General features: G+C 44.5%; 1 protein-coding gene across 1 annotated transcript in view; it reads left to right on the plus strand.

The window, feature by feature from the left end:
- The first annotated feature begins 226 nt into the window (after window positions 1–226).
- The window catches only part of LOC143986882 (uncharacterized), a 137,636-nt gene continuing 112,188 nt past the window's right edge, over window positions 227–25,674 (plus strand). The window contains exons 1-10 of the mRNA XM_077485288.1: window positions 227–2,096; window positions 2,213–2,310; window positions 2,401–2,622; window positions 2,702–2,908; window positions 3,035–3,176; window positions 6,684–7,591; window positions 11,766–11,863; window positions 12,478–12,642; window positions 12,853–12,974; window positions 23,610–23,828. Coding sequence (XP_077341414.1) covers window positions 1,979–2,096; window positions 2,213–2,310; window positions 2,401–2,622; window positions 2,702–2,908; window positions 3,035–3,176; window positions 6,684–7,591; window positions 11,766–11,863; window positions 12,478–12,642; window positions 12,853–12,974; window positions 23,610–23,828 — 2,299 coding nt within the window. The 5' untranslated portion in view covers window positions 227–1,978. The remainder of the gene's footprint in view (window positions 2,097–2,212; window positions 2,311–2,400; window positions 2,623–2,701; window positions 2,909–3,034; window positions 3,177–6,683; window positions 7,592–11,765; window positions 11,864–12,477; window positions 12,643–12,852; window positions 12,975–23,609; window positions 23,829–25,674) is intronic.

The raw sequence follows: 25,674 nt of genomic DNA on the forward strand, positions 1-25,674 counted from the left end.
CCTGCAGTAGAGCATGAGCGAACTTGAAGATTGTCCTGAGCAGTGAGCAGTGGTGCTAGAGTGTACGGTGGGTTTTTTCTTTGGTTGTATACGCCGGTGGCGGTATCTTGGGGGGGGGGAGGTGGGGGGGTTTGTTGTTATTGTTGACTCAGGGGGTTGTAGTAGTAATCAGCCTGGGTATGCCCAATAGGCTGTAAGTTGTTTTATGTTTCAATTGCAAACTCAATAAAAAGAATTTAAAAAAAAAAAAAAAAAAGTGGGGTGCCCCCTAAAAATTTTTTAAAAGTCAGCAACTACAAATACTGCAGCCGCTGACTTTTAATAATTGGACACTTACCTGTCCCAGGGTCCAGCGATGCGGGGGAACGAAGCCCCCCCCCCTGTTCCCCGATTCACTTGCGGCGCCGGCATTCTTACTATGGGCACCCGGCTGTGGCTTCACAGCTGGGCACCCACTGCGCATGCGTGACAGGTCCCAGATGACTGTACGGCGCCGGAGGGAAGTGATGTCACCAGCCCGGGCAATGAAGGAGGCAGACTACGAGGGACCCCCTAGCAACAGGCATTTAAAGGTGAGGAAACATTTTTTTTTTCTAATTATTTGTTTTTACATTTTTTAATGAATTTTAAGCATTTTTTTTGGAGGCAACACCACTTTAATAAGTGATACAGAAAATTTCTTACATTTAAACAGTTATTAAACAAAACAAACCTCCAATCAGTTTACTTGTATATATCATTTAGATAAAAAAATAAAAATAAAAAACTATATATTAAATACACAAAAACAGGTAATCAAAACTTTTGGATGAAAAAAATGGGCTAACTTTACTGTGTGTTTGTTTTTTTCTTTTTAAATCATTAGTGTATTTTTTCCAAAAAAATTGCGTGTGAAAGACCTCTGCACAAATACCGTGTGACATAAAATATTGCAACAACCGCTATTTTATTTCCTAGGATCTCTGCTAAAATAATATATATATATAATTTTTGGGGGTTCTAAATGATTTTCTAGCGGAAAATACAGGATTTTTACTTGTAAGCATCAAGTGTCAGAAAATATTTAGTTTTTAAATGGGTAAACTGAGAACTCTTCACACTGAGTTTAGTTCATTAATAATTATAAACATTGTATCTCTTTGGTCTTTTCTTGACAGACTGCCCAGAGAGGCAACAAAATCATTCCACTGAAGTCTTCAGGCAACTTGCATTGACTTCTATTACAGAAGTCATTTCGCCAAATATCGGCCGATATATCGGTCAACCTCTAACCAGCACTCAGCAAAATCCATCCGCACCATTAGGAGTGCAGGAGAAAATTGTCTTCTATTTACACTCGTTCCTCCGCACGTCACCTGATCACATGAGAGCTTACTTTCACACATTCCTGACAGATTTCTATATGGTAAAGGTCAAAGTTCACTCTTCAGTTTAGGAGAGGAAGGACGCACCCATGAACAATGATTTGGTTTGCATGAGAGCCAAATATAGAGGACCCCTGAAATCTCCCCATCCTAATGTCCCTCCAACCAGAGTCTGTATGTCCTATGACATCATACTGACCTCACAGTTCATACTCCCAATGTCCCTCCATCTAGCTTTTTACTGATGCTCTTAGAAGGTGGGTGGACCCTTGGCATCCTCAAGCGTGTATATAATGACATTAGAATGCCTGCAACACTTTTTTTAACCTGCATAGATCTGAATGGTGAGGTGAGCAGGATTCTGGAAATATCATTTGATTTTGCTTATTGTGTTCAGATCAGTTTTCCTCCTGTGAAGTCTGGAGATCATATGACCATCACACTGCCTCCACCTCCCTCCCTGATAGACTAGAGAAATACAAAGAAGATTCTATAAGTCACCAGAGAGATCATCAAGGAGAGGGGAGCGGTGCTGGGAATTCTGGGACATTATCCAGTAACAGACAAGGGATGTGTCTGGATGGTGACTGTATCATTGTGTGTGTCAGGTTCCTATGAGGTGTCAGGATGTCACTGTCTATTTCTCCATGGAGGAGTGGGAATATTTAAAAGGACACCAGGATCTCTACAAGGACATCATGATGGACAATCAGCCGCCCCTCACATCACCGGGTAAGAGGAGACTTTATTGTAAAGGAGAGAGCAGTACGGAGGATCCACCTAGATCCCCCATCATCTGATAAACACATAGAAACAATGTATTCAGTCAGTGTGTGTGTTTCCTACAGATGGATCCAGTAATGGGAACCCACCAGAGAGATGTCCCCGTCCTCTGTATTCCCGGGATTCCATGCAGGAAGGTCACACCATCCCCCACCATCATCAGGTAGATGAGGAACAATCACTGATAGTATCATTAGGATCTGTACATTATTTGCTTTGTTACCTTTTGATGTCATTTTTATTCTATATTCAGAGTGGAAACCTGAGAGAGTCTAAAGTTGAGGTTAAAAAAGAGATAAAAGAGGAGGATGATGAGGATGGGGTGATGGAGGAGTCTCTAAAAGAACACAAAGATCTTTACCAGGACACCATGGTGGAGTCATCCAGCTACAGAAACCCACCAGAGATATGTCCCCATCCTCTGTATTCCTGGGATTCCACACAGAAAGATCACACCATCCCCCACCATCATCAGGTAGATGATTTCCAATTTGTGGTAGTTCTGTCTTATACACAGCATGTTTGTTACGTTGAATATGTTATTATATATTCAGAGTGGAAACCTCGGGGATGATAATATTGATGTTAAAGAAGAGTATAAGGAGGAGGATGAGGAATATGGAGTGATGGAGGAATTATCAGAAAGACACAAGGATAAGATGGAGCCACTCAATACCAGGAACCCACTAGAGAGATGTCCCCGTCCTCTGTATTCCTGGGATTCCACACAGGAAGATCACACCATCCCCCACTGTTACAAGGTTGGTGGGACAGAGGTTTTAAAACACACTTATAAAGACAATGTGTGGAATTTATATGTGATGTCACACTATTAAACCTTACTGTATATTTTACAGATGATATTCTCTCTCTTTTTCTTGATTTAGAGTGGAGACCCAATCGATATAGAATTTGAGGTTAAAGCAGAAGAAGAAGATATGTATGTGAGGGATGATCAGCAGTCTATGGAGGAGGATGGAATAACGGGGACATTTATAGAGGAGGACACTCCTACAGAGATCAGCACAGGTGGGTTATTAACACTAAATACATTCCTCCACCCATACTGCTCACTGATTGATCCAGAGTAGGGTGGGCACTGGGTGATATCAGCCTTTAATACCCTGGTCACTTTCCTGAGCTGTGTTCCCCGTCCTGTATTCCTGTATTTATCTCAAATAATTTCCCTTCCCTGTGCTGCAGACACAAATTCTGTATCTAGACTCGATTTATGGAGATTCTGGGGTTCAGCTGTCAGCAATATGTTTATTTCCTTACACTGTATAATTTATATTGTATATTACTTACTCCTCATCCCTGCACTACATACTCTATGTTGTACATTACATTATTCGGATACTATAAATTCCTAACTGTTGTATTCTCTATAATAAGTTGTACATTTTACATAGATAGGCCTTACCTCTTTTGCACCCATTTTCTACCACCTGGACATTTTATATCTGATGATGTGATTGGAGCACAGACTATTACATGTTGATAATAATGTGGTAACATCCTCAAACTTTGGAACCTTAAACAGAGAGTCAACCCAATGATGGTGGTCTTCAGGATCAGTCAAGTCTTCATCTTGTTTGCTCCCCCCCCTCATCCTCACTCTCTGACTTCTGCTGGGGCTCAGCCCCGCTGTTATTCATGACTAAATCATGGACTAAATAGTGCAGTAATACTTGTGTTGGGAAGATGGCAATGAGTGATAGAGGAGGTGGGGACACTCCTCCTATAATCTCCTTATCACTGTCACTCCTATAAAAGACAGTTCTCGTTGTTTCCTCACTCTCTGACTAAGGTCCATGAATAAAGAAATGAACTGGTAGGAGATCAGAGATGTTGAGCTTAAACAACTAATTGAGTATGAAAATATATATTTTCCTAATTGATTAGTTGGTCAGTCGATTAATTGGCCTGTATACAGAATGCATAATTAATTTACATATCAGAAAATACAGCTCAGTACACCATCCATACATGTCAGTAAATGCCTGATAACTTGAATGCATGAGGAGCAATGCCTCATTGAACATGTAGTCCTGTGCAAGAGAAGGAAGGAAGTAAGTAATTCTAAAGGCGGACATTTTTGTACCTTCCTATAGGGGAACTCTATACTATACTTTGCTGCTTCCTATAGGGGAAATCTATACTATACTTTGTGACTTTCTATATGGGAATGTCATAATATACTATGTGGCTTCCTATAGGGTAACTCTATACTATACTTTGCGGCTTCCTATACGGGAACTCTGAAGGCAGGAGGAGCCAGAAGTATAGGGGGTCAGAAGTGGAGAATCGGTACTGCTCTGTGCAAAACCATTGCACAGATCAATTAAGTATGACAAGTTAGTTTTACACCTTGCCACCCGTGCTATAGCTGAAAGATGGCTACAGCATGGGCCTTAATGCCGGGAGGGCATCCATGGACATCCTCCTGTGCATGCGCTGCCTGTGTGTCCCTGCAGGTCATGGGTCACGAGCGGCGCACTCTGTGATCACCGAATCTATGAGACTCTGTGATCACAGATTGGAGTAAGGGGCCCTCTTGGCCCCTTACCATGTGATCAGTTGTCAGCCAATTACAGCTGATCACGTTATGTAAACAGAAGATTGATAATCTTTATTTTTTTTCCCTCATGCTGTTAGCGTGAGGGGGAAAAAAAGCTGATCACAGAGGGACCTGGGTTCCTCACACAGAGAGCCATGGCTGCATTTTCTGAGACTACCAGTGCCACCTATCAGTACCCACCAGTGCCACCTACCAGTGCCCACAATGCCAATCAATGCCCATCAGTGCTGTCTATCAGTATCACCTATCAGTGCTCTTCAGTGCCACCCATCAGTGTCAACCATCAGTGCTACCTCTCAGTGTCGCTTTATCAGTGCCGCCCATCAGTGCAAGCTATCAGTGCCCATCAGTGCAGCCTCATCAGCGCACATCAATGAAGGGGGAAAATTACCTGTTTTCAAAATTGTATAACAAACTATGAAACAGTTTTTTTCAAAATTATCAGTTTCTTTTTTTTTCTAAAGCAAAAATAAAAATCCCAGCAGTGATAAATACTACCAAGTAAGCCCTATTTGTGTGAAAAAATTATAAAAATGTCATATGGGTACAGTGTTACATGACCCCGCAATTTGCCATTCAAAATGTGACAGCACTGAAAGCTGAACATTGGCCTGGGCAGGAAGGGGGTGAAAGTGCCCAGCATTGAGGTGGTTAAAAAAAAATCCAATATGTCCAATGACTTTAAAGCGGGAGTCCGCCGGGACTCCCCCTTTTTTTTTTTTTTAAAAGCCAGCAGCTACAAATACTGCAGCTGCTGACTTTTAAAATAGTGACACTTAACTGTCCAGCGCGCCCGCGATGTCGGCACCCGAAGCCGATCTTTAGATCGTCACTCGGGTGCTGCCGCCGCCATCTTGTCTATGGGAATCAGGAAATCAGGAAATGGAGCCTTTCGGCTTAATTTCCCGGTTCCCTACTGCGCATGCGCGAGTTCCGCTGCGCAATAAGGACGGTCCCCGCTGCCTCTGGGATCTGTGTGTTTCCCAGCAGGCAGCGGGGCATTTGCGGAAAGGGGCGTAATCTACGGCCCTTTCCGCAGAGAGCTATCCCGGAAGTGGGTGCAGTTACCTGGATTATCCAGGTAACTGCACCCCCCTCCCCCCTGAAAGGTGCCAATTGTGGCGCCGGAGGGGGGGAGGATTCCGATGAGCGGAAGGTCCATTTTAGGGTGGACTCCGCTTTAAGATCTCTGCACAGGGAAGATCAGCATCTGACCCCAGAGAAGGTGGAGGCTGATAGACTGGAGGTAATAGAAGGCATTACTATTGCATAAAGTAAAAGTTTACCAGTATTGTGCATTATATATAAAATGATTATATCCATGAAAAAAAGTCTCAGCTTTTTACTACTTTAATATAAAAGTCCCCCCTCCAACTTCCATATATCTTCATGTCTGACTCCCAGGTAAAATCCCCATATATCCTACTTCTGGGTATATTTATTATTATATATTCTTTCACTATTTCACAGTATAAATGAATCCCTTATTGTATTGATTATCTGCTGTTTTTTGTACTATAAAGGACTATTTTATTTAACCCCATCATAACAGATGATTAAATAAAATCATGCTGCTACTACTAAATGTCCTATGCTGGCCATACACAGATCGATTTTTGGATGAAAATATTGACACAAATATTTTAAAATGTTCATTTTAAAAATAGGCGTTACTCAACCTAGGCACATACCTTGGATTTTCTACCTCATGCCTGGGTGGAGACATTCATCCTATAATCCCCTCACCACTGTAACTCCTATAAAAGACAGTTCTCGTTGTTTTCTCACTCTCTGACTAAGGTCCATGAATCAGAATCAGAGGACCCATTTACTAGTTACCTTGAGGGGGGAATTGTAAGATCCTCAGAGACAAAGCTGCCTGATGTGGGCGGAGTCCTGGTTTAGGGGAACCAATCAGCTGATGTCTAGTAATAATCTTTGTATTTCTATTTTAGTAGATGGACGGGAGATGAGGAAAACCTCAGAGGATTGTCTCACTTTGTCTCCAGACTGTAAAGTAGAAGATGAGGACATCACACAGTATAGTCCAGGAGAAAACCCGACTACCTCAAATGTCCATCCGGCACCACACAGTGTAGATGGATCATCGTATTCCTCTTATCCTGAGGAACCTCAGACCGTGAGGGACGGTGCCGTCCTTCCAACAGATAAGAGGCTTTCCTGTACTGAGTGTGGGAAGGGTTTCCGTTATAAATGCCATCTTAATGAACACATAAGATCTCACACAGGGGAGAAGCCGTATTCCTGTACTGACTGTGGGAAGTGTTTCCATTCTAAATACAATCTTAATGTTCATACAAGATCTCACACAGGGGAGAAGCCGTATTCCTGTCCTGAGTGTGGGAAATGTTTTTCACAGAAGACCAATCTTTCCATACATCAGAAATCTCACACAGGGCAGCTGCCATATTCCTGTTCTGAGTGTGGGAAATGTTTTTCACAGAAGTCCAAACTTTACACACATCAGAGATCTCACACAGGGGAGAAGCCACATTCCTGTCCTGAGTGTGGGAAATGTTTTTCAGAGAAGTCCAGTCTTTACAAACATCAGAGATCTCACACTGGGGAGAAGCCACATTCCTGTCCTGAGTGTGGGAAATGTTTTTCACAGAAGTCTGATCTTTACACACATCAGAGATCTCACACGGGGGAAAAGCTGTGTTCCTGTCCTGAGTGCGGAAAATGTTTTTCACAGAAGTCCAATCTTTACACACATCAGAGATCTCACACAGGGCAGAAGCCATATTCTTGTCCTGAGTGTGGGAAATGTTTTTCACAGAAGTCCCATCTTTACAAACATCAGAGATGTCACACAGGGGAGAAGCCGTATTCCTGTCCTGAGTGAGGGAATTGTTCCTCACTGATGTCCTGTCTTCCTGTACATCAGGGATCCCACACAACCCTTGAGGTGTATTAGTGCCTTGAGTGTGGGAAATGTCTTCTATATGAATGTTGCTGGACATCACAGCTCTCATGTGGGGAAGAAGCACACCCTGATATACATCTCAGTTATACTCCATGGCTGATTTTCAACATGTAAGAAACAGTTCCAACTGAACTAAATCAGGGTGACAATCTCCTTCTCCCTTATGACAATCTCCTTGTTCCTCATCTACCATAGAGTTCAGCAGCGGTGTGGGAGTTCATGGAAAACTACAAGCTGACATCGGCAAAGGACAGATCTCTGTGAATGAATGGCATGGCCGCGCTCTTTTCATAAAGTGACAGCCGGTACGGGGAACTTCTCCCCGCACGGCTGTCACACAGAGGTCTCGGATCGCTGTGCCGCTGCAGAAACAGCAATATGTAGCATCTTCCCGAAGGTGAACGTTTCCTTTAACCCTTTCACTGCCGGACCTGTTTTTCCAGGGGGGGGTTCCCACATGTTTAATCCAGTCAATACAGGACACTTTCACCCCCTTCCTGCCCAGGCCAATTTTCATCTTTCAGTGCTCTCGCACTTTGAATGACAATTGTGCGGTCATTTAACACTGTAAATTTTATCTTTTTTTCCCCACAAATAGACCTTTTTTGGTGGTATTTGATCACCACTGGGTTTTTATTTTTTGTGGTACAAATAAGAAAAACTAAATAAAAAAAAATATTTTTTCTTTGTTTCTGTTATAAAATGTTGTAAATTTGGCGGCTCTATTATGCAGGACTGATGAAGAGGTACTGACAAGCATCCCTGATGGGCACTGACTGGCATCAAAAGTGAGCACTGCTGGGCATCACTGGTGATCACCGCTGATGGGCCTGTACTGATAATCAATGCTGAAAATCATTGCAGATCCCCCCCTGTCAGGTGAGTTACTGATTGGCTCTCCTCTACTCGCACCTTGTCAGCATGAATAAAGGAAAGCCGATAATGTCACTTCCTGGCTACAGTGTGATTAGCTTTGATTGGACACAGCTGATCACATGGTAAAGAATAGGGATGAGCTTTGAGTTCGAGTCGAACTCATGTTCGACTCGAACATTGCCTGTTCGCCTGTTCAGCGAACAGTGAACAATTTGGGCTGTTCGCTGCAAATTCGAAAAGGCGGAACACCCTGTACAAGTCTATGGGAGAAATCTAATGTGCTAATTTTAAAGGATAATATGCAAGTTACTGTCCTAAAAAATGTTTCGGGACCCGGGTCCTGCCCCAGGGGACATGGATCAATGCAAAAAAAAGTTTTAAAAACTGATGTTTTTTCAGGAGCAGTGATTTTAATAATGATTAAAGTGAAACAATAAAAGTGGAGCTGACAATTCATTCATTGATAAAAAAAAAAGCGTGGGGTTCCCCTAAATTCAATTATCAGGCCCTTCAGGTCTGGTATGGATATTAAGGGTAACCCCCGTCAAATTAAAAAAAAATTTGACGTGGGGTCCCCCTAAATATCCATTCCAGACCCTTCAGGTCTGGTATGGATATTAAGGGGAACCCCGCGTCAAATGAAAAAAAAATGACGTGGGGTCCCCCTAAAAATCCATACCAGACCCTTTTTAGAGCATGCAACCTGGCAGGCCACAGGAAAAGAGGGGGGGACGAGAGAGCGCCCCCCTCCTGAACCGTACCAGGCCACATGCCTTCAACATTGGGAGGATGCTTTGGGGGTCTGTGACCCCTCAAAGCACCATGTCCTCATGTTGATGGGGAAAAGGGCCTCATCCCCACAACCCTGGCTGGTTGTGGGGGTCTGCGGGTGGGGGGGCAGACCCCCACAATGCGGGGTTCCCCTTCCCCTTGACGCGGAGTTCCCCTTAATATCCATACCAGACCTGAAGGGTCTGGTATGGATATTTGAAAAGGGGTGGTGCGGCAGGACTGTGTGAAATTGATTGTGCCACATCCGAAATAGAATCTTATAAACAAAAATCCCCTGAGGGTGGATTTTAATGGCACGTACAACTTAGTAAGACAGTAAATATTTTATTACATAAAGCAAAAGTAATAAACTACAATATACATAAAAGAAATATGTCTAGATAACAACTGTATAGAAACACCATTTATGGCATTGTAAACAACATGAGCCTATACATCATCTAAGTACATGTAGTCACCCTACGCGTTTCGGGGCTGCTATAGAGTCTCCTTCTTCAGGGGTGTGGGTGTAACAATTACAGAGAATCTGATGGGTAACAGAAGACAGAATGTTAGAACATTGAGGTAACCACACAAATACTTTGGTAGGAACAGGAACAGAGAATTGAAAAAATACTCACAAGGTTCAAAAGAACAATCAGATGTATACCAACATTATTATTTGTTAAAAACAAAAAGCAGTAGATGGACTCGCATTGCTTGGTTGACTTTGCCAGTGCTCGGGATTCTCAACGAAAAAGTCAAAACAATGAGATTACACAAGTGCGCTCAAGATCTTGTGTCATTAATGAGGTCAAAAGAAGTCCAAAAGGAGATCCAAGTAAGACCACCCTGGAGCACCCCTAAAGCAAAAGGATAAACCAAGAAGAATGGTAAGAAAATGGAGGTGAAGAAAAAAAAAAGGAGGGGAAAGGGGCCAATTTGCAGAGAAACACTGGGGCTGAATAAATATTGCTGGGTCAAAGATGGGAAAAAAAACCACTACACTTGGATAAAGTCAAATAAAGTAAGAGTACTAATAAGAAGGGGTTACCACTGTGCACACACACATGCACAACCAATATCTAGGCGTAAATGTCAATATGCATTGAACGTTAAATTTATGGTGAGCGAGCCCCAAATTATTTAAATAAATCATAACAGACAGTTTAAAAAAAAAAAAGATTCCACTTCATCAATAGGTAAATATGGGGCACAAGAGCAGCTCACAGATGAAGGATTCTTACTTGTAATTATAGACAGATGTCCCCAGGCAACTCGTCCGACCGGCGTCCCACATGTAGAGTCTGCAGGACGCCAGAAGGCAGAGTGCCACATATAAAGGCGAGAGAATTCCAATCAGCTGGCGCTAAGACAATTGCGCCAGCTGATGGGGGAGGGAGGACCCAGCTGACGTCAGCCCCCTGAGTGGAGTGCGCAGGGCCCCGCCCCCTCCGCGCCCGTCCATGGAGTAAAGACACCGCCACAGGGCCCCGCCCACTACACCCAGTGCCATGTAATTGCTACAAAAGCGGAAAGCACATGTCCGCGAGAGTGGCAAGATGGCGCCCGGGCGGCGCACACGTGGCCCCTCCCACGGCGCGCACACCAAGGATCACAGCGCCAGAGCGGGGCCCCGCCCACTACACCCACCGACACAATCGCTGCCCGGGGGAAAAATTCACAATAAAAAGGGGAAAAATAGTTATATAATATAGTAATATGTGGAAACAGCCTGAAATACTTTCAGCCATATGCTTCCTTAAAGGTACAGGGCAAAAACTTGGAACACCCCGGGCACTGGCAAAGATAAAACCAGCAATAAATTAATACGCATTAATTAATAAACAATATAATATTATATATATATATATATATATATATATAAATATAAACATAGGGGAAAAAACAAAAAAAACGCATGGAGTAACATGAAACACCAAATATATATACATATATATAAATACATTGTAAACGTTGGTGAGTAGATAGTTATCTATTGTTCCCTGCCACCTGAAACAAACCCTGCCAAGAATGGCTTGAACCAGATGGTATCGTTGAGAACCGGAGGCTGGGTGGCTTTCAGAGAGTGAATCCATCTGGATTCCATCTGCAAAAGAATTGTATTCCAGTCAGCCCCCCCCCCCCCCCCCCCCCGATGGTTTGGGTGAACTCTATCTAAAATAAGAAATTTAATTTTGGGCAATTTACCTCCATGTACTAAACTAGTATGGCGGCCTAAAGGAAGATCTGGATCGCAGGTGCGCATGCTAGTAATATGTCTCTATGCGCGTTTCCAAAATTCTTGTTTGGTTTTGCCAACATAGAAGCAATTGCACTCACACAGGAGCAAGTAAATTACTCCAAATGTGCGGCAGTTGGCAAAGTGACTTGGATAAAAGATTTTTGCATTGGGTAAGAGTGTTTTTTTTTTTTGTGTCAGCATAAATCTGCAATAGTGGCATTTGCCACACACGAAGGTGCCTTTATATTTGCAATGTGTAAGGCTGGTTTCACCTTGAAATTCACTTCTAATGCCGCGTACACACGAGAGGACTTATGTCCGACAGACCTCCAAAGGAGTTCCGCCGGAGTTCCGACGGAGTTCTGGCGGAGTTCTGGCGGACTTTTCGACCGAACGGACTTGGACACACACCATCACACCAAACTCCGACGGAGTCGAACGTGATGACGTACGACTGGATTCGAATAAGGAAGTTCATAGCCAGTAGCCAATAGCTGCCCTAGCGTCGGTTTTAGTCCGTCGGAGTAGCATACACACGAGCGGATTTTTCGAAGGGGACCGGGTCCGGCGGAGTTCCGTCGGGAAAATTTGAAGCATGCTTCATTTCTAAAGTCCGTCAGACTTTGGCGAATCAAAAGTCCGTTGCAGCCCACACACGATCGAATAGTCTGACGGACTCAGTCCGTCGGAGTTTGGATGTTGAAAAGTCCGCTCGTGTGTACGGGGCATAACAAGTGTGTCACCAATAGATGTAGCTCGTTTGAAAGTAAAAAAGGTTTGGATGTCACATATTTGCCTAAAAAGGGTTCACAGGTAAGGAGATGCCAATATATTTCAACTATTCTCTTAATCTTATCCTGTTGATTACAAAACTTAGTTATGATTCCGGTTTCATCGGTTTCCCTTTTAGGTTGGTTACGATGTATCAGGTCAACTCTAGTGTGAAGGCAAGCCCATTTGAAGGCACGTTTCAGGGAGGTATGGGAATAGCCACGCATAAGAAGTCTATTGCGGAGCTGATTCGCCTCCTCCCGGAAAAGACGGCTTCATCCGAGCAATTGCGCCTAACTCGAAGGTACTGGCTGTAAAGGATGGAGTTAATTAGGGGTTTAGGATGAAAACTTGACGTGTATAGAATAGAGTTTCCTGCTGTTGGTTTCCTATATAATTTACTCAGTACTCTGCCTGATTCACCCCTGTAGACCTCCACATCAAGAAAAGTGATATGGTCAGGATCCGAGTTCATAGTAAAATGTAAATTAAAATCGTTCTTATTGATTCTCAGAAGCCACTGTTCTAGGAGATCACACGGGCCGTCCCAGATGATGAAGATGTCGTCGATGTACCGGTACCAACACAATATGTGGTCCGAGTACATCGACAAGTCCCCATCATGCCATTTGCGGGGTACGCCCGGCACACTAAGCCGCTCTAGATTGTCTCTATGGGCGGCGGTTATTGGTTGGCACTGGAATCATGGTTGGCACTGTCTTTACCACCTGTCTCCCATTCTCCTGCCTGAGCGGACATGTGTTGTCCGCCCGGGCAGCAATTGTGTGTCGGTGGGTGTAGTGGGCGGGGCCCTACTCCGGCGCTGTGATCCTTGGTGTGCGCGCCGTGGGCGGGGGCGAGTGTGCGCTGTCCGGGCGACATCTTGCCGCTCTCGCGGACATGCGCTGTCTGCTTTTGTGGCAATTACATGGCGCTGGGTGTAGTGGGCGGGGCCCCGTGGTGGCGTCTTTACTCCATGGACGGGCACGGAGAGGGCGGGGGCCCCGCGCACACCACTCAGGGGGCTGACGTCAGCTGGGTCCTCCCTCCCCCATCAGCTGGCGCAATTGTCTTAGCGCCAGCTGATGGGAATTCTCTCGCCTTTATATGTGGCACTCTACCTTCTGGCGTCCTGCAGACTCTACATGCGGGACGCCGGTCGGACGAGTTGCCTGGGGACATCTGTCTATAATTACAAGTAAGAATCCTTCATCTGTGAGCTGCTCTTGTGCCCCATATTTACCTATTGAGGAAGTGGAATCTTTTTTTTTTTTTTTTTAAACTGTCTGTTATGATTTATTTAAATCATTTGGGGCTCGCTCACCATAAATTTAACGTTCAATGCATATTGACATTTACGCCTAGATATCGGTTGTGCATGTGTGTGTGCACATTGGATATGTGTGTACACACATGTAACCCCTTCCTATTAGTACTCTTACTTTATTTGACTTATCCAAGTGTAGTGTTTTTGTTTATTTTTTTATTTTTTTCCCATCTTTGACCCAGCAATATTTATTCAGCCCCAGTGTTTCTCTGCAAATTGGCCCCTTTCCCCTCCTTTTTTTTTTCTTCACCTCCATTTTCTTACCATTCTTCTTGGTTTATCCTTTTTCTTTAGGGGTGCTCCAGGGTGGTCTTGCTTGGATCTCCTTTTGGACTTCTTTTGACCCCATTAATGACACAAGATCTTGAGCGCACTTGTGTAATCTCATTATTTTGACTTTTTCATTGAGAATCCCGAGCACTGGCAAAGTCAACCAACCAATGCGAGTCCATCTACTGCTTTTTGTTTTTAACAAATAATAATGTTGGTATACATCTGATTGTTCTTTTGAGCCTTGTGAGTATGTTTTCAATTTTCTGTTCCTGTTCCTACCAAAGTATTTGTGTGGTTACCTCAATGTTTTAACGTTCTGTCTTCTGTTACCCATCAGATTCTCTGTAATTGTTACACCCACATCCCTGAAGAAGGAGACTCTATAGCAGCTCCGAAACGCGTAGGGTGACTACATGTACTTAGATGATGTATAGGCTCATGTTGTTTACAATGCCATAAATGGTGTTTCTATACAGTTGTTATCTAGACATATTTCTTTTATGCATATTGTAATTTATTACTTTTGCTTTATGTAATAAAATATTTACTGTCTTACTAAGTTGTACCTGAAAATTAAAATCCACCCCCAGGGGATTTTTGTTTATAAGTTGGTATGGATATTTAGGGGGACCCCCACGTCCATTTTTTTTTCAATTTGACGAAGGGTTCCCCTTAATATCCATACCAGACCTGAAGGGCCTGGTAATTGAATTTAAGGGAACCCCACGCTTTTTAAAAAAAATTTTTTATGAATGAATGAATTGTCGGCTCCGTAATACAGAGAACACTCGTTGAGTGTTCTCTGTATTACGGGAGCCGACAATTCAAAGTGATTTTAAAAGACTTTTTTTCCTTGCGAAATGACACTTTGTGCAGGGACAGTTCTAAGCACGAGAAACATGCGCCCCTTCACAGGCATACTATAGACACCCCCCAGGTACGAAATTTTAAGGAATATTACACTTTTATTGTTTCACTTTAATCATTATTAAAATCACTGCTCCTGAAAAAACGTCAGTTTGCATTGATCCATGTCCCCTGGGGCAGGACCCAGGTCCCCAAACACTTTTTAGGACAGTAACTTGCATATTAGCCTTTAAAATTAGCACTTTAGATTTTGAACGTTCGAGTCCCATAGACTTTAATAGGGTTCTAAAGTTCACACAAAGTTTAGGTCTGTTCGCAGGTTCTGGTGCGAACCGAACAGGGGGGTGTCTTCGGCTCATCCTTAGTAAAGAGCCTACATCATAGGCTCTTTACCAAGATTGGAGATGAGGTGTGTCATAGCAACACAACACACCACCGATCACCTGCAGCCAATCGGCTTATTCTTCTGGATGTCATATGATGTCCCGTCAGGATAATGGAACCCCCGCATGGTCATTATTCTGCTATAGGATGGGCGGGAAGGAGTTAAAAAAATAATTTTAGGCCTGAAGATTATATAAAACTCTCAAAACATATATTTTCTGAAAGCAGACACCCTAGAGAATTAAATAGTGGTAGTTCCATTTTTTTGTTACACAATATTATCGCAAAAGTCTTTTTGGGTGGGGTTAGGTGCCTGGGTTTAATCTTAAATTTGTACAATTAGAAAAAAAGGGGGGTTTTCATCACATAGAGCAGCCTTTTTCAACCAGGGTGCCTTGAGGTTTCTTCAGGGGCGCCTTGGTAAAATGCCAAACAATTGCCCCAAAATTGTATACAAGCTGGAGGGTGGATGAAGCATTTTAGTTACACAAAGCCTCCAGGTTTTCATTGTACAGCATTACAACCTTCTAGCTGCCAACCTTCTACGGACGAATGACCACATGAGCTGATAAGGAGGATGTCAGTTGCTTGAATATCATCCTTTTGTGACCCTCCCCCACCTCTCTCCATCCGCTTTGGGGTCTCATTAGCTGAGTGATGGAGAACAAAATGAGGGAGAAGAGCAACATTGGAATACTAGTCAGTACCAGTTTGCCAAAGTCTATTTGCTTTGGAAGAATAAATCACTTATGACATTGGGTGTCCTACATGTGTCGATGTTGTTGCATTATGTAAAACTATTTGACTAGATTGGGGTGCCTCATGACTGTCCATAATTTTGGAGGGTGTCTTGACTGAAAAAACATTGAGAAACACTGACATAGAAGACAAAAAGTCCCAATGTCTCCCCTGTGCTCCACTGAATGTAATGTAATACAGATCGCACTGCATTATATTCTTTCCTGGCCTTGATGGCCAAAGAAACTGTCAACAGTGACACGGAAGTGATGTCATACATGTCACTTCCATGTCAGGAACAAGAAGCATCCCTGATGGGCACTGATTGGCATCAAAGGTGGGCACTGCTGGGCTTCACTGGTGATCACTGCTGATGGGCCTGTACCGATAATCAATGCTGAATATCAGTACAGGTCCCCCCCGTCACGTGAGTCACTGATTGGCTCTCCTCTACTCTACTTTCATTAGATGAGTGATGGAGAAAAAAATGAGGGAGAAGAGCAACATTGGAATACTAGTCAGTACCAGTTTGCCAAAGTCTATTTGCTTTGGAAGAATAAATCACTTATGACATCGGGTGTCCTACGTATGTCGATGTCGTTGCATCATTTAAAACTATTAGACTAGATTGGGGTGCCTCAAGACTGTTCATAATTTTGGAGAGTGCCTTGACTGAAAAAACATTGAGAAACACTGACATAGAGGAGGGGGAGAAGGGGAGGAGAGCGGTTGTGTGTACTCCCTCCCCTCTACCCATCACACGCTATGCTGGTCCCGGGTCCCAGATGGGCAAGAGAAGCCTGTGATACATATCGGGTGTGTGTCGGGGTTCGGGCACTTTAACGGGGGTGTGGAAACATTCGCTGAGCCACCTGAATGCTTCCATCCAAAAAGTAAATCTACTCCTTGCTTGCCCACAGCAGGGCTAAATGTTAAAAAAACGTCTCTGTCCGTCCCTCAGAACTACCTGTCCCGGGTGTCAGGCCATAGGAATTGTACATCCCTGAGTTCATAAGGAGATCAGAGATCACCAAAGACATGGATGAAGTGTTGTACCGTGTTGCCCATTGATACAGTAGCAGTAGAAAAATAAAAATTACCTTACCTTTCATTGGCTGAGTACATTTCTTTCTCGTACACCATGGGACACAGAGACTCAGTAATTACTGATGGGTTATAGGGTATCACTAGGTGATTGGACACTGGCACACCCTAGACAGGAAGTTCAATCCCCCATATAACCCCTCCCCCTACTGGAGGTACCTCAGTTTTTTCGTCAGTGTCTTAGGTGTTGGTCACAAGTAAAGATGTGCTGAGCTCCGCTGGAGTATCCTTACTGGGGCAAACTATGCAACCGGATCCATTCAAAGTGTTTTTTCCAGACCGAATTGGATGGTACCCGGGCCTCGTGTCTGAAGAAACGAGGTTTTACCTGTAACGCTTCTCTTTTTAGAGAGCTGGACCCTGGGACCCAGTATTTGTTTTTTTCAGACATATTCCTGGCAGGGTGCTTTACAGGGCCAGAACTGCGGATCTCCCTATTTAAGGGGGCCCCAGTCTGTGAAGGTTTATTTCCTAACGGAGCCCACCGTGAGAGGTGAAAATTGGGTCTGTTATTCAAACCATGCAGCTGGATAAGGTAAGGGAGACTCCTCAAGAATTTTTCTAATTCTAGTTGTTTTTCTCCTTTTAAATAAATGTATGCTATGCCTATAGTCACCACCGGGGGCTGCCAAGAGCACATACCTTTCATGCCTGATCTGTCTGCTTGGTGTCCACGCTCTATGCTCCTCCAGCCATGCTCCAGGAAGGATGAAGGTAAGGGTTTTTTTTCCTTCTGGGATTCTCCCTCCACGGATTAGGGGACTGAGACAGGCCTGGGCAGAGAGCGGTAACATACCGCACCACCGCCATTACAGCGACTTCACGTCCACTGGTCCTTCCCTCTCCTCAGCCCCAGCCTCCCCTCCATTCTTGTCAGCAGGGTTAGAGCCTCTGCTCATGTGGGAAACGCTCGTTTTTAAAAAAACGAGCCGGGGCGGAAGTGGTTGGAGGAGGGGGGCGGGGGTGGCGCACTAGGCTACACAGGCTTTAAATTGCACTCTTTTTCAGATGCACACAGCCTATGGAGGGACACAGAGCTGACAGGCGCATGTGAGTGTGGAGGACACAGGCATTCCCAGGCAGCATTTACTCAGCATGACTGAGTCTTGGTAGCAGTGGCAGTTGCTGAACTACAGTGCTCAGGAGTCAGTGCATTTTTTTTTGGTACCTCTACCTTTTGTTTCTTTGCACTATGGGTAGAAGAGGTACAAGTACCCCGAAGAATAGGGGCCCCTTCAGGCTCTGAGGACCCCCCTCTGCAGCACCTTCCCCCCCCTACAGGACCCGGGGAGGCTCGCCAGGGAGAGCCGTCGGGGTCAGGGGCTGCCGCTGCTTCTGGCACTTCAGCCCCTGTATACATTACACAGGAGGTTTTTTCCTCAACCATAAACAGTTTAGAGGAAAGATTAGTGGCCTTAATCACATCTTGACTCAGTAGAAGAAAACGCACTAGGCCCAACTCTGTCACCCAGGACACTCAGAGTGAGGAATTCTGGGATAAAGGAGAGGAATCCCCCTCAGAGGATCGGGAGGAGACTGATGATTCTACTTCTGAGGAGTCTAGTGGAGAAGGGCCCTCTTCAGCTTCTCAGGATGAAAAAATGTTGGTGCAAATTCTTGCTGGATTGGTCATTCCACATTTAAGTTACCCGTACCTGAGTCAGTTAAAGAACCCACTACTTCTCTGGGTTCACTGAAACCTCCACAAACTGCACATGCCTTTCCTGTTCATGGTTTATGGGAAAAGCTTATCTATTCTGAATGGGATTACCCAGATAATCATTTTTTTCCTCCTAAAAAGTTTTCTACACTTTATCCTATGGAGGAAAAATGTACTAAGATGTGGGGTATACAGGCAGTTTTGACGTCGTCATTTCCTTCGTAAACAAAAGCCTAACTTGTCCTGTTGACAACACTCAGATGCTTAGGGATCCAACTGATAAGAAAATGTAATTCCTATTAAAAAACGTTTTCTCCTTAGCAGGTTCAGTAGCTCAACCTGCAGTGGCAGCAATTGGAGTCTGTCAATATTTGAGAGACCATGTTAAACAGGTGCTTAAAGCTTTACCTGAACAGCAAGCCCGGGGGTTAGCTAACCTACCAGCGGCTTTGTGTTTTGCTGTTGATGCTATCAGAGATTCTATCCTTCAGACCTCTCCCCTTACACTTGGATTGGTACACATGCGTAGAATCTTATGGCTGAAAAATTGGTCAGCCGAATCACCATGTAAGAAACTCCTGGCGGGATTTCCCTTTTGTGGTGCAAAACTGTTTGGAGAGGATTTTGACAATTATATCCAAAGGATCTCTGGTGGCAAAAGCACCCTTTTACCAGTCAAGAAAAGGAGTAAACATCCCTCTGTTAAACGGGCTCTTTCTCCAGTGCCAGGGTCTTCAGCCTCCAGGCAGTCACGACGGCCTCCTCCGTCAGGCTCAAAGGTTAAAACTCAGAGTCAACCCCAGGGACAAATGAAGTCCTGGGAGAGAAGGTCTTCAAGACAAAACGCTAAGACCTCCTTATGAAGGGGCACCCCCGCTCACTCGAGTGGGGGGAAGACTACTAAAGTTCTCAGGGCTCTGGCAGGAGGAATTTCGGGACAAATGGGTGGTCTCCACAATAACTGTAGGTTACAAACTAGAATTCCGAGAATTCCCTTCTCCTCGTTTCCTCAGATCAAATGTACCCAGAGACCCAGAGAAAAAAAAGTCTCTCCTTCTAGCGTTGGAGCGACTATTGTCGCAAAAAGGTATCATGGAAGTTCCCATGCAAGAGCAGGGAATGGGGTTTTATTCAAACCTTTTCACAGTACCAAAGCCAAACGGAGATGTCAGACCCATTCTAGATCTCAAAGATCTAAACCAATTTCTAAAGATACGGTCATTTCGCATGGAATCCATCCGATCGGTAGTATCCATCCTGCAAGGAGGAGACCTTTTTTTAAAACCAGTAAGAAGACTAGAGTATTTGGGTCTGGTCATAGATGCAGCCCAGCAGAGGGTATTCCTACCCCAAGCAAAGATCAGTGCTATAAGAGAACTTATTCAGGTAGTCAGGGCAAAGAAGGGTCCTTTTATTCGTCTTTGTATGAGGTTGTTGGGGAAGATGGTGGCTTCATTCAAAGCAGTTCCCTACGCTCAGTTTCATTCAAGGCTGCTGCAAAACAGCATCCTATCGGCCTGGCACAAGAAGGTTCAGGCGTTAGATTTTCCGATGCATCTGTCCCTTACAATGTGTCAGAGCCTCAGCTGGTGGTTGATGCCCGATAATCTGCGGAAAGGAAAATCCTTTTTACCAGTTACCTGGACAGTGGTAACAACAGATGCCAGTCTTTCGGGTTGGGGGGCAGTCCTGGAACAGTTAACTGTCCAAGGGAGATGGTCCAAGACCGAGAGGGCCTTACCCATCAACATTCTGGAGATCCGGGCGGCGTATCTAGCCCTGAAAGCCTGGACACTCAGGTTGCAGAGTTGCCCTGACAAGATCCAGTCCGACAATGCCACAGCAGTGGCTTATTTCAATCACCAAGGGGGCACCAAGAGTCGTGCAGCTCAGAAAGAAGTAAACCAGATCTTAATCTGGGCAGAAAGACGTGTGCTATGCATATCGGCAGTCTTCATTACGGGGGTAGAGAACCGGCAGGCGGACTACTTGAGCCGCCAGCAGTTAGTCCCAGGGGAATGGTCTCTTCGCCCCGACGTCTTCTTGGCCATATGCCAGAGATGGGGGTTCTGGATGTAGATCTCTTTGCGTCCAGGTTCAACAACAAGGTCGACAACTTTGTGTCAAGAACGAGGGATCCTCTTGCATGCAGGAAAGATGCGTTGGTAACTCCGTGGCATCAGTTCTCTCTGATTTATGCATCCCCTCCTATTCTGCTACTGCCACGACTTATTTGCAGGATCAGGCAGGAAAAGAAGTCGGTGCTTCTGGTGGCTCCAGCATGGCCCAGAAGAGCTTGGTATGCAGAAATAGTGAAGATGGCGGAAGGCTCTCCTTGGACCCTACAGTCCCATCCAGACCTCCTATCCCAGGGACCAGTATTCCATCCTACCTTACAAATGCTAAATTTAACGATTTGGCTCTTGAAACCCACATTCTGAAGAATTGTGGGCTTTCGGGCCCTGTGATATCTGCCTTGATTAATGCAAGAAAGCCAGCTTCCAGAATGATTTATCACAGAGTCTGGAAATCATATGTCTCCTGGTGTGAATCCAGGGGTTGGCACCCCAAAAAATATGTCAGAAGCAGAATCCTCGAATTTCTGCAAAATGGGTTAGAGATGAAACTGGCCTTGAGTACCATCAAGGGCCAAGTCTCAGCCTTATCAGTTCTGTCTCAACGTCCACTTGCTTTGCATTCTTTGGTCCGAAGCTTTATACAAGGGGTAACGCGCCTTAATCCTCCAGTTAGGGCGCCTCTGAACCCCTGGGATTTGAATTTGGTTCTGTAAGCTTTACAGACCAGCATTTTGAACCGATACATCAAATTCCCTAATTTTTCTGGTGGCCATTTATTCTGCCAGAAGAGTATCAGAATTAGCGGCCCTCTCTTGTAAAGAACTGTATATCTGATAATGCACAAGGATAGAGTGGTGTTACGCCCTCATCCTAGTTTTCTACCGAAGGTGGTCTCAGGTTTTCATCTAAACCAAGATATTGTTCTGCCTTCCTTTTTTCCAAATCCCTGCTCTATGGAAGAGAAGTCACTACATTCTTTGGATGTAGTGAGAGCAGTCACTCTCAGGTGACTGCTGAGGTTCGCAAAACTGGTGTTTTGTTCATATTGCCAGAGGGTCCTAAAATAGAACAGGCAGCGTCGAAATCTACCATTGCTAAATGGATTTGACGTGTAATTGTTCAAGCTTATGGTTTGAAGCAAAAAATTCCGCCTTTTCAAATCAAGGTGCACTCCACTAGGGCTATTAGTGCTTTGTGAGCATTGCATCACCAGGCCTCCATGGCTCAAATCTGCAAGGCCGCAACCTGGTCATCAGTCCATACATTCACCAAATTTTAACAGGTGGATTTGAGAAGGCATGAGGATATCGCCTTTGGGCATAGTGTGCTGCAGGCAGTGGTACAGGGTCCTCAGGTCTGATTACACCCTATGTTGTGTGGTTCCCCTCCCCTCAGATAGCATTGCTCTGGGACATCCCATCAGTAATTACTGAGTCTCTGTGTCCCATGATGTACGAGAAAGAAAATAAGATTTTTATAACAGCTTACCTGTAAAATCATTTTCTTTTGAGGTACATCGCGGGACACAGAGGTCCCTCCCCTCTTCTAATACACTTATATTGCTTTGCTACAAAACTGAGGTAACTCCAATAGAGGGAGGGGTTATATGGGGGATTGAAGTTCTTGTCTAGGGTGTGCCAGTGTCCAATCACTTAGTGATACCCTATAACCCATCAGTAATTACTGAGTCTCTGTGTCCTGTGATGTACCTCAAAAGAAAAAGATTTTACAGGTAAGCTGTTATAAAAATACTATTTTTGTGATATAAGCTTTCACAAACACTTATGCGTACACATGACCAGACTTTTCGACGGACTTTGTCCAGTGGACAATCCGACGGACTTTGCAGCTGAGGTCCGCCGGACTTTCAAGCGAACAGACTTGGCCAAACACAATCACTCCAAAAGTGTGACAGATTTGAACGTGATGACATAGAATAAGGAAGTTCATAACCAGTAGCCAATAGCTCCCCTAGCGTCGGTTTTAGTCCCTCGGACTAGCACACAGACGACCAGATTTTTCATCCGGACTCGAGTCCGTCGGAAAGATTTGAAGCAAGTTTAATTTCTAGGTCCGCCGGACTTTTGGGAAGAAAAAGTCTGCTGGAGCCCACAAACGATCGAATTGTCAGACGGATTCCAGTCCGCCAGACCAAGTCCGTTGAAAAGTCCGGTCGTGTGTACGCACCATTAGAGGTCTATTAAAAAAAAATATTTGAATGAATGTGAACAGCATTCACCCACCTGTGATGAATATTGGATGTATTCGATTTTATACACTGATTTTCTTGGCTCCATCTAGTGGCCATAATGCGGTATTGTGAAAAATACCCCATTATGGTCACTAGATGGAGATGACAATCATAGGAAATCACTGTCATGAACAGACTGATCATAGTTCTGCAGCTAGTCTAAGGCACACAGGATCCCAGAGGAACAATAGGCATCCAGCGGCGAACAGACTCACGCCAATGCACGTGCGCAGATCGTGGGGATCTATTCCTTGGCGGCCAGTGGCCTTTAAAAGGGGCTTCAACTGCTATAGTTCTTTTCTGTTCGATTTGCAGCTTTACCCTGTGACCTATTCCTGTGCCTGCAACTGATCTAATACTGACCCCGCTTCCTGACCTCGCTGCTGTCTCCAATCCTGACCCTTGGCTTCCTTAACATTGCTCTTTTTACTTGTCTGCCTGATCCTCTGTTACCAACCCAGCCTGAACTCTGACCATCCCTTGTCTGCCGTCTCTGCTTACTGATCCACTGTGTATGACCTAGCTTGTCTGACCTTTCTCCTGCCTGCTGTCTTGCATCTTTAATGCATCTGCATTTGCTGTCCCTCAGTGCTCCTGCATCCACTGTCCTGCATCCGCAAGCGCACCTGCATCCTATATCCTGCATCCACAGCACCTAAGCCAGCTCTTGTTCAGCTGCCATCATCTCCAGCCAAGAGAACTCTTCAGGCACTCACACCTCACTGTGCTCCTACAGTCACAACTCCAGTGACTCTGGAGCCAGGGCTGTACAAGAGGTCTCCCTCTGCATGTCAGGCTCACCTCCAAGGTAAGTGTCAATCATTTTGCTACATTATGGCCAGAATATGTAATGGCTGGATGAATGTTTCATCCCATGAATTTTCTATTAGTAGATCCCTTTTTCATCAGACATGTCTTCATACAAATACCTGAGATCATACTCATACACTTATAATTGTCAAAACATCACATAAGCCCCCCCCCCCCCGAGGTATATATACAATGCATATCTCACCCCATGCCTTGTTTCAATTAATGCAGTCTTGATTAAGAGAGAAGTTTTTTGTGGATATGATGATATATGGGGCTTGTCCATTAGTGGTTATTTGTGTCCACATGGATGAGTTGTACCCGTATTACATATCTGAGAGATCATTTCATAGGGCAGAAGACCGATAGCCCATATCTTCAGTAAGACATTTACTGGCATACTTTCTCTTTTTCTGTTCATCTCATTTTTATATGTGGCCAATAGATGGGAGGAGAGACAGATATACCCCCATCTCTTGATACCAGGTGGTGTTGGTGAGTGGACCTTGAATTTACACATCCTCTATACAGCCTGGAGCCTTAATTTGAATGTAGGAGGAGATTATAACCCTCATATTGTCTATATGTATATATCGAGAGAAGTTTCACTATTTAAACTTGGTAGATGTTAACCACTTCAATACAGGGCACCCCCCCCCCCCCCCCCCCCACCGAGGCCAATTTTTAGCTTTGCAGCGATGTTGCACATTGAATGACAATTTAGTGGTCATGCAAGACTGGACCCAAGCACAATTTGTATCACTTTGTTCCCACAAATAGAGCTTTCTTTTGGTGGTATTTGATCACCACTGGGATTTTTTTTTTTTTTTTCCAAAACAAATAAAAAAGACCGAAAAGAAAAAAAAAGCTTTTCTTTGTTTATGTTCTTTTTTTGTAAATAAGTACGTTTTCTCCTTCACGGATGGGCGCAGGTGGGGCTGAACTGACAGGCACTAGTGAGGTGGCACTGATGATGAGGCACTAATAGGCAGCACTGATGGGCATTGATAGATGTCACTGATGGGCACTCATAAGTGGCACTGTTGGGCACTAATAGATGGCCCTGATAGGCAGCACTGATGAGGAGGCACTGGCAGGCATTACTGATGGGCACCAATTGGCGCCACTAATGGTCAGACTTGGTGGTTCTGAGTGACATCCCAGGTGGCCCTGGGTGGGCAGCCATGTTGGGCATCCCTGGTGGACCTGGGTGGGCATCTATCAGCGCAAGACCCCCGCCTGTCAGGTGAGCAGCCAATCGGCTCTCTTCTACTCGCGTCTGTCAGCATGAGTGCAGGAAAAGCCGATACATGGCTCTTTCTGTTTACACTATGATCAGATTGAGACATCACACCAACGATCGCCGAACTGCGCACCCCCACAGCGTGAACGTGGCTTATCCTGCTGGATGTCATATGATGACATCCAGTCAGGACAACTTAACCACTTTGTGTATGTCATTCTGTTATATGGCAGGCGGGAAGTGGTTAATATTACCACATAGAGATAAAACATTAATTCATATATAATGGCATTGACCTCGTCCTATAGATATACCTGATATCGTAATTTACACACCTTTTATGATTTACAATAAATGTTAAGCTTTAGTTAAGTGGCCTTTTGGTGCGCAGGGAAACCCACCCTCGTCTAGTGCTAGGCCGTTATTATTTACAGAAATTGTTTATTGCTTAAAGAACCCCTAAAAACCCTTGGAGGAACCCTGGCTGAGAAAGGCTGGACTAGGCCGTAATATATTTCTTTCCCCCTTGGTGGGAGTGGAGATGACCCCATCTATAAGGATATACAGTACATACACACACAGCTCAATGTTTCTCTGGGCT

The sequence above is a fragment of the Lithobates pipiens genome, unplaced genomic scaffold (genome assembly GCF_037356315.1).
Source record: "Lithobates pipiens isolate NorthernLeopardFrog02 unplaced genomic scaffold, aLitPip1_a1.2 Scaffold_18, whole genome shotgun sequence".
In the NCBI taxonomy this organism is placed as follows: Eukaryota; Metazoa; Chordata; class Amphibia; order Anura; family Ranidae; genus Lithobates; species Lithobates pipiens.